Source organism: Pteronotus mesoamericanus, unplaced genomic scaffold (assembly GCF_021234165.1).
Source record: "Pteronotus mesoamericanus isolate MK-2021 breed Mesoamerican mustached bat unplaced genomic scaffold, CSHL_Meso_final contig_657, whole genome shotgun sequence".
Taxonomy (NCBI): Eukaryota; Metazoa; Chordata; class Mammalia; order Chiroptera; family Mormoopidae; genus Pteronotus; species Pteronotus mesoamericanus.
In genome coordinates this window covers 14,918,752-14,932,679 of record NW_026555229.1, presented here as the reverse complement: position 1 = coordinate 14,932,679, position 13,928 = coordinate 14,918,752, and the positions used below count along the sequence as shown (strand labels likewise).

The 13,928-nt window shown below is 43.0% G+C and overlaps 1 protein-coding gene across 11 annotated transcripts in view; it reads left to right on the top strand.

The window, feature by feature from the left end:
- The window catches only part of ABLIM1 (actin binding LIM protein 1), a 260,716-nt gene that overhangs the window by 132,775 nt on the left and 114,013 nt on the right, over positions 1-13,928 (top strand). For all 11 annotated transcript variants that reach the window (XM_054581575.1, XM_054581574.1, XM_054581573.1 and 8 more), the window contains exon 3: positions 12,719-12,902. In XM_054581575.1, coding sequence (XP_054437550.1) covers positions 12,719-12,902 — 184 coding nt within the window. The remainder of the gene's footprint in view (positions 1-12,718; positions 12,903-13,928) is intronic.

Genomic DNA, 13,928 nt, shown 5'->3' with positions numbered 1-13,928 from the left:
TGTACTATATACTTCGTTTCATGCTATCGATGTGTTTCTGAAAAGCTGAATTTTTGTATTAATTGCATCATATTTTCAGAGCACTTGCTATCTGTAAGAATCATGTTTAATTTAACACAACTTTATTAAAATTAATGGCATCTGTTCTTACAAATTTTGGTTTTCTTATACTGAATCTGTCAATGTCTGCTGTCTTATGTCTCCAACTTTCTGGGATCTCCCTCTTCCTCAATATCCAAAGACAGCAGTTTAAGTTCCTCCTGCCTTGTATTCTAGCCAGTTTATGCATTTTCCCCAAGATTCTAGAGCCATGTTGCCCCATAGAAATATGATGTGGGCCACATGTGTAATTCTACATTTTCTAATAGCTATATTAAAAAGGTAAAAAAATCCATTTTCATAGTACATTGTATTTATCCCCATATATCCCAAATATTATTTCACTGTGCAATCAATATAAAAATTATTGAGATATTTGATATTCTTCATCATTTTTTTCATACTAGCTTAACAGCAAATCTTAATTTGGACGAGTCACATTTCAAGGCTTGATGGGCATAGCTTGTCAACAAGATTTATCAAGTGCTTACTATGATATATGTCCTCAAACTGTTACTAGACAGTAACACGATCTTCTGAAAAGAGTGGAAATACAGCTATGTATCGTTGATTACAGAGGTACATGTATGTCCAACAGATGCAACAGATAAGAGACCTGTACTGAAGCCTGTTCTCAGGCAGCTCTTGGTTACAGAGTTGCTGCTACGTAGTTTTTTATGCTGGCTTAGACCCTTTGCTTTGTTATCGGGGCTTGTATGGGCAGACCAGATGCGTGTGGGGAGCTGAGGGAGAAAACTGATAAAACTCCAATAATACAAAAGTCGTTCTTTACATCCCCTAAGAGCTGAGCTTTTAATACCTATTTAGGTAATCTTAGTCATTTGAAAGTCGATCAAAAGGCAGAATTAACCAGGGTGCAAGAAAAATAGGTATGATACAAGTGTGTTCCTTTCCCACAACAAATGAAAAACCACTTTATACCATTTTTTGTAATCCTTAATGTTTTCTATGTTGAACTTTGTACCAGGTTAAAGTGTTGTCTAGTCAAATAAATACAATTTTAATTTTTTTTAATAGTAAGGTTTTGAATTCCTAATTGGAACAGGATAAGGGCTCATAAATTCTCCAAAAGGTACCACTTAACAATTTCTTCTCTTCCTGGGAGATGATTGCCCATATATCTCTTGTGAGCAGAGGCGCTGGTAACTTTTGGCTCTGAATGATCTTTTCAGTGATGTTCGTACAACAAACAGCCTTAGAAGCTTAGAAGCCAGAGGCAGTGTTTCCCCCTGAAGCCAAGTGCTGATTTGTGTGCTGTCTAGTGTTACGAAGATGATATCTCTCCCCGGAGCAAAGGTTGGACGGGCTTGCTTGCAGCTCGTTATAAAAGATCGGGGTCTTCCAAGTGTGGGGTCCCTCAGCTGTAAACAAACCCACTGCAAGTGCTGCCTCCAGCCACACCTAGTTCTCTTGCCTCTGGGGGACATAGGGAACACAGGCAGCCAGTCAGTATGAAGCTCACGCCACCTGCTGTGCTGCAAAAGATAAACTCTTGTGCGTCTGACCCGGGAGTTTCCTGTCCTCTGCCCGCATCCATAAAGCCAGGGCCAGCTAACTTGTTAGTCGGTTCTTTACAGCTCTCAACCACTCTGAGTTCAGGTCCATGAAAGGTTACTTCTTGAGAAAGGAAATGTTGAAGTTCACCCAACTTGATCAAGAAAGAACGTCTTTTTCTAAGAAAAGGACTTGTACAACTAAGGTTCTGGGAGAGTGTAACCTATGGAGCAGGGAGGACGGCTGAAGTGCTTTGCAAGTGCTATTTAAGTGAGCATCGAACCAGTCATATTGGGAAGGTTTTTTTTCATCTTCTGATCCTGAACCCTCGAAGGCCCCTCCCTCAGCCCTCATCTCTCTCTGTGGCCACTTTCTAGTGACCTCATCCAGCTTGTGGCTCATCCGCACCTGTCAGTTACCAGGTCTCCCTCTCCCCAGGTGTCCGCAAAGGCCTTCCCTGCATCTTCGGTCGGCATTTCAACCACACTCCTGGGCGCTAGCGCCATCCCCACCCCTCACCTTCTCCTTCTGCAGCCCTTTAATGTCGGCAGTTATCAAGGCTATTTTTCCAGTTGCTTGGGCTAAAAACCTCAGAGTCATTCTTAACCCCTCCTTTTCTCTCATGGGCCCCAAGTAATCCACCGGCTCATCTTGTCAGCTTTGTAATATGTACAAAATCTGACCACCTATCACTGTCCCGAAGATAATCACCCTGCTCCGACCACCATCCTGATTTGCCTGGAATAATAATTCCATTAAGTCTCTGCGTCTGCCTCTGCCTCCCTCTGCAGTTTATTTTCAATGCCGTAGCCAACGTGATCCTTTGAAAGAGCCATATTTTGTCACCTTTCCAAAGAATGTTCTAGTCTTTCAGAGTGAAATCCGAAGACCTTAATTTGACCTTCAAGACTCCTCCTCCCTATTACTCTCTGACCTCATCTTCCACCATTTTCTCCCTGACTCACTGCTGAGCTACACTGACCTGCTTAATTGTTCTTAAACCAAGTACCGAACATCCTCAGGGACTTTGTATTTGGATGAGGGTGGGTACCACATGCAGGAAAAGAGACTATTCCTTTTGTCTGGCAAGATTTTTATCTGGATATGCGCCTGATGTTCTCTCCCACTTCCTCTGGGTCTCTTCCCAAATGTCACTTTTAAAAAAAGGTCATCCTTGGCACCACCTGCTGTGTACACCTGTATAGATGTACATCTGTGTGTTTGTATGTGTATATGTATTTGTATACAATTTAAGTGATGTATGCTTGGTTTATTGCCTGCCTCCCTGCATTAGAATGCAGGCATCAGCAGGGCAGGGGGTTTGTAACAGGCCTTGGAAGAAAGCGGAGCTTACAGTAGGCACTCAATAATATTTGTTTAATGAATGAATGAATGAATGAAATGTGTATTATTGAGTGATATACTAATTATAGATTTTTATTTCCAAAATATTAAATACAGGTCACTAAGGCTTGATTTTAATCAATGTCTTTTTAAAAATATTCTTAAATTTTTTAAATTTATTTTTCATGACAGTGGACATATTATATTAGTTTCAGGTGTACACATAGTGATTAGACATTTATATAACTTACAAAGTGATCACCCTGACGTCTTTTTAAGTGTGGGAAGGAGGAAATTGGTTTTTTTAATTATTATTTTTTAATTAAAAATTTTTTAAATTTATTTTCAAATTACAGTTGACATGCGGTGTATGTTTCAAGTGTACAACATAGTGATTAGATATTTATACACTTTATGAAGTGATCACTTTGATGTCTTTTTTAGTTTGAGAAGAAGACATTGGTTTTTGTATTTCCTGAACAAAGCATCTCTCACACAATGAAAAACATATATTGTCTTTTCTTTTTTTAATTAACTTTATTGCAATGACCTTGCCTATAAGATCATATAGGTTTCAGGCGTGCCCTTCTATGATATATGATCTGTATGTTGCATGGTGTGTCCACCACTCAAAGTCAAACCATCTTCTGTCGCCATGTATTTGGCCCTTTTACCCTTTACTGCCCCCTGCTGGTAACCACCATACTGTTGTCTGTCTGTGTCTCTGAGTTTCAGTTTTCTATCCCACATATAAAGTAAAATCATAGGGTTCTTAGCTTTTTTTTGACTGACGTATTTCACTTAGCATACCGTTCTCAAGGTCCATTGAGAAATGGAAATGTTGCAAATGGCGGTATTTCATCTTTTCCATGGCTGAGTAGTATTCCAGCGTCTATATGTACCACATCTCCTTTATCCAATCCTTTGTTTTGTTTTTAACTTTTCTAATTTCATGAAGCAGAAGGTCTTTATAACAAAGAGAGATCAGCTTTCCAGTCCGGGACCTTGATCAGGCAATGGTATCAAAGTTCAAACTTAATAACACTATTTCATGTTTATTTCTACTGATTCTTTGCAGGGGAAGTGGCACTGAAGTTTTGATTTATGGTATTGGCATACATTTGTCTTTTTAAATAATTGTACTTTACAAAAATGGGCTTTAAAAAAAAAAACCCTGAAGGGAAGAGAATAGATAGATCAAGACTCTGGCAAAAAAAATAGTGAAAGCGGTACATACGTTAAATTGGGAGTTTGGGCGGCACAGATCCTGATCGTGTGCATGGCTTGGCATTGGAAGTGATGCGGCTGTTGTCAGTGTGGTCTTGGGATGCGTCCATAACCTGTCCTAACTATGACATCCACTGAAAAGTATAGAAACTGCACTTGGTGAGATTAATCTGCTGCTAATTTGATTGAACTAGTGACGTTTTGGTTGTGATTTGAAAAGTACCCTGTAAGAATTGACTCCGCCTTGGTCGTTTCTTTTTCTTTACTCTGAGAAGGGGCTTTGAGGGTACCTAGAGAGGTGATGCCCACCGAGCAAAAGCCATAGGGCAGAAGGGTTCTTTTGGAACCCTTCCTTGGTTGCTAAGATCAACCAAGACACAAATGAGGTCAACAGCCAAAAACCTTTGTCCACATTGAAGCCATGAATGAGGACGCCAGTCGCCACTCTCCGTGATGGGGGTGGCATTTGTGAGGTACCTTCCCGTGTCCATCTCTGATACACACAGACTGCTCTTCAGCCATGCCCCCTAGGCCCCCTCTGTGTCCCATCATCTGCCGTGACAGGCCTGTGCAGGGCTGCTGGGTGGGGCCCTCCAGGAAAGAGTATTTACAGCGTACCAGAGAACCAGCGCCACCCTTTCTGCTACTCCTGGAAGCTTCTAAAACTTTCAGTTTCTCTTTACGAGTACAAGGACCTTTAGGGAGAAGTGTGGAGAACCTCACGAGGTACAGTGCATCTGGAGATACCACATATGTGGTTTGAGAGCTCCCTGGAGAGGCGTTATAAAACACGTGAGGCGGGGTTTTTAAAGCATGGTCTGAGAAGCAGCTACCCCAGCCTAACCAGGTGCCGGTTGAGGAGGCAGATCCCTGGTCTCACCGCAGTCTCACCGGTGAGCCTCTGAGGGGTTGGGGCCTAGCATTTTTATGAAGGTCTCTAAGTATTAGGCTTATCGTATTTGAGAACCACTTAGATTGATGGCTCTAGGGCTTCAACTGACTTAGGGGAGGGGGTATGAAATTTCCAGGAACTGGGCTTTTCTGTAGAACAGCTTCATTAAATGTAGAATTTAGGTATGAAATTTTCAGCTAAGCAGTAGATATAGAAATATGTTCTAAACATACCTGACTAGTATTAACATGGAGATGAAAAGTCATGGTATCTAGAGATGTCCTATGGATTCTGAATGGGACAAAAGAAGAAAGGGTATAGAACTCTCTTACCATAGAGTTTTTCTGCATCTGTAAGCTCAAAGCAATATGCCATGGGCTGGATTATTTGGTTCCCCTCCCAAATTCATATATTGCAACCCAGTTCCCAATGGGATGGTATTTGGAGGTGGGGCCTTTGGGAGAAGATTAGGTTAGAAGGATGGAGCCCTTATGAAGGGGACTAGTGCTCTAATCAAAGAGCTCCCTTATTTTGGTGCCATGTGAGGCCCTGGAGAGAAGACGGCCATGTGTGAGCCAGGGAACGGGCCCTTACAGGACACTGAACCTGCAGACACGTTGACCTTAGACATCCCAGTCTCCAGAATTGTGTGAAATAAGTTGCTGTTGTTTATAAGCCACCAGTTTTGTTATAGAAGCCTGAATGGACTAAAACAGGATATTAATCAGACATTCAAATAATTTTACAGGTATGATTGACTAACTGTGATTTGTACAATAAAGGGGAAAATAAAAGGAGCTACATGAGCAAAAATGTGAACGTGCCACATTTTGAAGGATTTGAAAGATTTTGAAGGAGGTTCATGGTGTCTTTGTGGTGGGGGGAGGGGCAGGTCATCCAGAACTGCTCCCCCTACCCCCAGCCCTCCAGCAAGAAAAGTTTGCTCTGACAGATAAAAGACTAAAATGCAACCACTTAATTCTGTCTAGTAAAAAAAAAAAAAAAAAAAAAAAAAGCCAACTAAATGGACTTCATTATTCCAAAAAGCAGATTTGCTTTCTTTTTTTTTAAATTAAAAGTCACTTAATTTTTGCATAAATCAACCTGAGAACATCCATCTCAATGGCCTTTACATCTTTACCATGTGAAATGTATAGAGAGCATGTATCACCAATCCGTTCAGCTGTGCTGGGCTGTGGAGGATTGAGGGTGTTATACATGGCCCGGCTCCTCCCCCTGAAGGACCTGTGATCTGGAGGCAGGCCGCGTGCTTACCGGCGGACCGTGACTGGTAGCAGGGCAGGTGGAGGTGAGTGGTCAGAGGCTGCAGAGACCACCTAGGGCTCTGTGGTCTGGGGATGTTGCCAAGAGGGGACAAGGCATGATAAAGCACAGATGCTCCGGAGAGCTTAATAAACTCCCCGGGACTGGAAGGGGGCGGCACGGTAGCTGTCGTCAGGGGTAGGGGCTGCCTTGCTGAAGGCAGCGGATGGTGAAGGCAGGGGTGTGTGTGGCTGGAGCTGGCACCGGCCTCCGCTTGGCCAAGCAAGTTTCTACCAGACATGAATGGAACTGGGCTGTTCCCATTGTCATTTGAAAGATGGCATTTTAAACATTAATTAGAGTAACTTTATTCCTTTTCAAAAATGGAACTAGTGTTATATGTTATTTATAGCCACATAGATTTAGAAAGATTTTTGAATATGGGGTGTCTATGGAAATTTTTAAAAATCAGATCATGTACACTCTTCCCTCAAGGTAGCACTGGATTAGCAGACATTCTCACACAAAATTATGTTTTAATAGAGACTGTTGCCACTTAGCCGGGGGAGTCTTAATTAACTATGTGTTAGAAGATGTGGAAAATGCTAGCTTTTGGTCAATTTTAAAAATCCCTTAACCTCTCTAATATTCCACCCATCAAGAGAGCCTGTGAACATTAAAATTATTTTTAAAGTATTTATCTAAAACTATCAGAAAACTCAGGCTACAACTTCCACCAATGTCAATGAATTGCAGTACATTTTTTAAAATTATTCTTTAAAGATTGGGTTCTGGGAAGAGGTTTGGGAAAAGCATCCCAACTGTAGGAGTACTTTCCATTTCTGCCATCTGAGGGTTTGTAGGAGGTTTAGCAGGTCAGGATCACCCCATGTGGAATATGTACATTTCTAAAATGCAAGGATTTTTATGGAGTGAAATGGAGGAAAGTTAGAGTCTGGATATACAGATTAAGGGTTTTCTGTATTGAGATATTTCTTAAAAGTAAAATATACTATCTGATTTATATGCTATAAGAGCTAACTCTTTATGTTTATATCTCATTTCCAAAATGGAACTTTAGAAAGTGGTCAAAGGATGAATTTGATGTTCTTGTCATTGAGATATCATCCCTGTGATCTACCCTAAATATAAGGGCCAGGAAAGTAACATTATCACATTGTGCATATTCAAAGGGATAAACACACTTGCCATCCTGGACAGAAAGGCCATTTCTTGTATCACAACCCCTTCCCGACTGTAGATGTGGCACAGCCTCTTGCAGAAGGCTGCCCTCGCCTGCCATCACCTCTGAGGTTATGCCTGTCAGCCTATCTAACCTGCATCTCCCAATACGTGCAAGCTTCTCCCCATTCTCTCCTCCTTAGATGGGAAAGAGCTGATTATTGATTTCCTTAAAATAACCCACCGTACACTGGGACTCTTTCATTTCCCTGACCTCTTTTTCTTCGCTCTAGTCCCGATCCCATCTATTTATTTTTTAAGCGCTCCCCCCTCAGCCCTTTAATTATTCCTGCTGCTACCCTGTGCTATCCCATTCTAGGTTCTTTCTATGCACCTTAAATCACACAGCACTTAACCAGCCACATTCTTATTCTCCGTAATCAGGGCCTTCTTGGTTTTATTAAAACACAAAGTAGAGCATTGTCTGACCCGACACAGCGTAGCACCTGCGAACTGAAATGGTCTCTTGAGTGTTGAGTTGCAGTGGGTTGCGGAGACTAAGGAAGTTCAGTCTTAAAAGACTCAAGAAATTGGGAGGGGGCGGATTTACTGCCTTGGCACCACTATCTTGATGCCAATCAGGTACTTTCAGAAGCAAAGACAGGATTACTGGTTCAAAGTCAAGCCGAAATGCCCTTTCCTCAGGCTGTGCCTAAGGAACTGGGCTCCACCCACACCGTCCAGATACCAGCCTGGTTTAAAGCAGTATGGGTTCTGAGGAGAGGGACAGTATTTTGCCATCTCTTTATGTATTGTGGAAGATATAAAGCAGCATAAGAAGTGGCCTCTGCCTTTAATAAACTTGCACTGAGGCAAGGAGAAAATCACAATGGCAGTATAGAGTATAATACAAGACGGCATATACTAAATACGAGTCAAATGTCAATAATTGTTCCCAGCCCTGAAGCATTGGAGCTGGGGGGAATTGGGAGGCAAGGGGGGGGGGGCAGCTGTCAGTTTCATCAGGAGGTCAAACCTGAGTGAAGCCAGGGAGGCTGGGTGGGGTTGGCATCGGCAGGGGGTGAGAGGAGGTGTCCATCCGGCAGGAGGCGGGAGGGCCAGGTTGACAGGAGTGAAGCGCTGGTGTTCAGGAAGAGTGACGTGAACATTTGGAAGATGTGGGGCCTTATAAGCAAGTCAAAGCTTTGGCAGAGCGGAGCAGGCAAGCCACCTGGCAAAAGGGGCCTCTTAGTTGGAGGTGTGCAGGGGAGGCTGGGCAGGAGAGCCCTTCAGGAAGGTTAACAGACAACCCCGCCTCCCGCTAACTGCTTCCTGTTGCTTCTGATAAAAATAGCAATGCATTGTGCCTTCCTCTGTTTTCTCCAGGTTCAGCTTATAGACGCCCATGTACCTCTCATGGAGGCCGTCTCCTCGGTGCCTAAAAAGCAAAGATGCATGGCCTAGATCTTTCTGCAGCTTGAAAAGGGGAAGGGGATTGGAGAGAGTATAGATCTTAATAAAATTAACCTATGGGCCCAAAATGTGCACACATGTGGGCCCATCTGAGATAGGTTTGCCTGGGGTAAGCAAGGTCCTAGGGAGCACGGCCAGCCTTCATGTCTCCCTGGTGCATGTTTTCAGCCCCTGTGCCCGGTCCCTCTCATTACTGATGTGCTCTGTGCCAGCCTGGGAGACTTCAGCACCTGTGTGTGTGTTGTGGGCCAAATCTCAGAAGGCAAAAAAAAAAAGAAAAAGAAAAAAAGAGGTACATTGAGAGAGATTATTCTGGGTTACATCTTTATTGTTTTAGCTGGTTCTAATTAATATTGTGTGAACATGAAGTTTTACTAGTGTCAAAAACACACTTAGTACATAGTCAAAGGTTTTATTAATAAAAGAGGTGCCAAAATGATTCCCTTCCTACCAATTCTCTCTACTTACTATTGTAAATTCAATCTTTGAATTAAATACGAGCCTTGCTTTGGGGGCCCATTTTTGCCATCTGGTTGGCCTTCGAAGTATCTTCTTTCCCAGAAATGATTGTTGATTTTTATGGACATTTAGAAGTTAATGTGAAAAACGAGTTCAATATGTTTTTTGAGGGTTAGTGTTTGCTTCCAGGATGATACATTAGCAAATAGTTATTTCTGGTGGGAAGCTGCCCCCTCATGTTATTGTTTATGAGTCTCTGTTCGGCTATTTTGAGCTTGGGCTGCAGTGGCTCATTCTTTTGAGCTCCAGTGCATGATACTTTTAAACATACTGCTCTGGCTTTCCGAGCCATGACTGATTTAGTGACGCCCTGCACTGCGGTGGAATATTTGATGGTTTGGGAAGACACTATATCAAAGTCTACCTTTGTACTGTTTATGAAGAAAGGGCTTGAGAAAATAAATAGGATAACATCTTCGATGACATAAAATACTTTTACAGTTTGGTTCGTGTACAGGATGGAGGACTAGGATGGGACGTGTTTGGCAGCCACAGTGCCAGTCCACCAGTGGGTGTTTCAAGAGTTTCATAACCTGCGTCTGCCCCACCCGCCGCTGCAGTGCCTGGCGGCTGGGAGGCGACGGGAAGGTGCTGGCCCAGGCAGGGTGGAGCAAGGTTCTGACCTGGGTGTGCGACAAGTGGTACTTCTAGAGCACAGGGTCCTTACCATCGGAAACAAACAGGAAGAACCCAGGTTGCAGCCATGTGGGGCCTCCAGGTCCCCAGAGCAAGTTCAGAAGGACTCCTTTTGCCCTGTGATGGGTTACCAGCTGGCAGAGAGCCAGATCAAAACCGGTGCTTGCTCTAGAAAGGAGGCATCTGAGGCTCCTGGCCCCCAAATTAAAGTTCTTGTGCTGCTCAAAACTGAGTTGAAAACATTGATCACGTTTATGTCAATTTCATAAAACCACGTGAACTAAAAAGGCTGCATAGAGGTACCCTAAGGAAGCAACAAATGCAAGAAATCTCTAAAACTTTAGAATTTATTTTGAAGCTGTCGCAATCTGTATTAGCATAAAGACTACGCTGTTGCTGCCACATCTTATAGAGGAAGATTTAACTTAACATAAGTTATTAGAGGAGAACTTAAAGGGAATTACTAGTAGTCCAAATGCATTATTTTTTTACCTCTTGTGACTTTGAGAAATACCAAAGTTTGGAAGAGCAAATGAGTCATCCTAATTACTGATGTCGCTGAAGGTTGAAATCCAGGGGAACCCATCAAGTTTGAGGCTCGCTTCCACTTAATTCAAAAAGTGTGTCCCCAGTATTTCTTTAGATACCATGGTTGAAGTTTCCTGAAGAAGAATCAAAAGAAGTACAGAGGAGGACCCTTGCCCATAAAGTGCTTTGTCATCTTGTGGGAAAATAAGATAGGCACATAGAAGAATATTGAAGGAAAATCTCTAAGGTATTCTGTAAAATGCACACCCCCTGCCCCGTTGTGTTTATTGTTGTGGAAGGGATTTGCAGTCAGAATGAGGTTCGTCCGTATGTGCACTCTCTCAACCCACAGGACCCATTTGGTAAGGACGAGGCAGGTGTGAGAGCAGCGGGGACACCGGCAGGTTAGAGAAGGCAGCAGGTGGTGAATGAGCTGTTTTCAGATAATGTGATCACAGGAGTATTTATAGGACGGTCCTGTTTAGGCGTGGTGGACTCTTGGGTTAATTGATTGTAAATTGCAAAGAAGGAGGTCATAGCTGTGGAGTATTGATCCGGGCAAAGACTGATGAATCCACAGTGGAAATCTTGTTTGTAGGTTCTATGTCACCCTGACTATCTTTAATAGTTTGCAATTAGTGCCCAGGCTGGTGTGGTCGCTCAGGTGGTTGGAGCATCATCCCAGAGACCAAAAGGTTGCAGGTTCGATTCCTGGTGGGAGCACATACCCAAGTTGTGGGTTCAAGCCCCAGTCAGGGCACATGCAAGAGGCCACCAATCGATATTTCTTTCTTGTATTGATGTTTCTCTCTCCTTCTCTCTCTACAAGCAATGAAAAAAAAATGTCCTCAGGTGAGGATTAAAAAAACTTTGCAATTAGTAAAGACTGGTAACTGAGGGTGGCGAGTAGTTGCCCCAGACAGACTCTTACTGTAATCAGCACTAGTTCATCTAGATGCATTAATGAGTCATGGGAACTAGAGGAATCCTGGAAGAGTTCTAGTAGGTCCTTAGGCAAGAAGTTTCGTGATTGAACTCACCTCCTCCATACCCCAACTAGTGTCTATTTCAGCTGCTTGCAGGAATCAGCAAGAAGAATTCTGGATTCTTGGCCGAAGGCCCTTCATTGTATGGGCATCATGCTACCTTGGGAATTGGAGGGTTAAGATCGGAGGTTTCCAGCGTTGGCCGTTGCTTCCAGTCCTTTGGCAGTGGACAACTTGATTCTCAGGCCTTGCTTTTGGACAAGTTCCTGTGGCCTCCTCTTGTCTGAACATGTTGACCAGGCCCAAGCCCCTGGCGTCCTGGGACCTGCTTCTTTGCCCCATCTGCATAATCCACAGCTGTGCGGTGTTGAAAGAGACCACCGAAGTTCAGACACAGCAAAGCATCTTCTTTTGCATGTACTAAAGTCCTGAACAATAGTTTTATTTTGGGCAAGTTCCCTTTTCTTTTCTCTTCTGCCTGTTCCTTTTTATTATCTCTTGTTCTACAATATATAAATAATTGGCTTATCCTATTTACTGCACCGAGAGAATGCTATGGGAAAGTATTTCCAGAGTGTGAAAAAATAGACGCTGGATATTTCAACTACTGCTTTTCATAGAGTGGGAATTTATTACTCAGCTCCGTAACAATCTTGGCTCAAACAAAGCAGTTGTGTGGGCAAGCAGTGGGTACCTTTCCTAAATAGCACTGCCAGGGACAGCTTTGTTCATATTTGAGACAGCATGCACCAAGGGTATCTTTCCATCAAAGACTGTTTGATTATCTCTGAATCTTAGACATAACACAAAAGTCATTGAGACCTGGCCAATGGATTTTACTGGTATGAGATATTGCATAGCTCCCCAAGGATAGGAAACTAAAAGGGAGGGAGGCAAGAGAGAGATCAGAGCCCAACAATAAATAGCTCTTTGTACCGGTCCCCACCCCTAAGCCCAAACCACTGAGATCGCAGAGTAAGTGAACAGCATGCAGAGGGCAAGTGCCCCAGCAGCCGAACAGTCAATGACCAGATGTGCACTTGCCTTTCCACAGTGTGCGGCTGCGACCTGGCACAAGGCGGCTTCTTCATCAAGAACGGGGAGTACCTCTGCACCCTGGACTACCAGAGGATGTACGGGACACGCTGCCATGGCTGCGGAGAGTTCGTGGAAGGAGAGGTGGTGACTGCCCTGGGCAAGACCTACCACCCCAACTGCTTTGCTTGCACCATCTGCAAGTAAGTGAGGCGCTCCCGGCAGAAGTGCCGGGTTCTGCTGCAGACGCTTGGCGTAGGCACCCTGAGTCTTGAGTTGTGCTTAGTCTTAAAACATCCTTTTTCCGATGTGTCCCTAGAATTCTTTATCTTTCTACTGTGTTATCAGTCTTAGTCAAAAAAAGTAATTTGTGATGTCCTCTACTAAATAATAGGACTCATTCGGAGTGGCTTAAAACCAAGCCTGAAAGCAGCTCTAGGCCTCAAACCATTTTGAGCAATGAAACATTGGGACGAGATGATGTAACTGATCAGAAAGATAAAATTTATTTGGAGGTAGATGTTTTTACGTGCATGTGTGTACGTGTAAAGTAGTCTCATTGACTTTACAGCGAGAGTGGGAAACTATGCTCCAAATTAGACCTGATACTTGTTTTTTGTAAATAAAATTGTATTGGAACACAGCCACACCCATTTATGAATTGTCTATGGCTGCTTTCAAACTACAGTGATGGAGTTGAGCAGTTGTGACAAAACCATATGACCCACAAAGTGTAAAAAAGAGTCTCTGAGCTGGTATCTTAGGAGAAAAGTTTGCCAGCCCCTGCTCCCTGATCGTCTGCCATTGACAAGGGTAAATCTTAACTTCACAAACCAACTTGATTAAAATAATCTGTCAGAGAGAAAGAAACTAGGATGTGTGAGTGAGAAAATCAGCTTTTATTGTTTTGCTGTGAGTGCTGAGCATTGTAGAACTTAAGGTGGATTTGATTCCTATAATAACGAGATTCACAAGAAGGGTCAACTACTTTCTTGATCTGTTCTCATTGGACAGCCCTGGGCCTATCATAATGGTGGTGGTGATGTTCCATGTAGTCTAAAAACTACAGTTCAGAGAAGGTGTTTTGTTTTGTTTCTAAGCATTTCATGTTTGTAAGCCAGAAATACGTAAATCTAGAGGGGTAAATTTAATTTTATACAATTAACAAGATAATACTGATAGATGTGTATCATAATAAGAGTTAGCTGCAATATTCATAATAACATTAT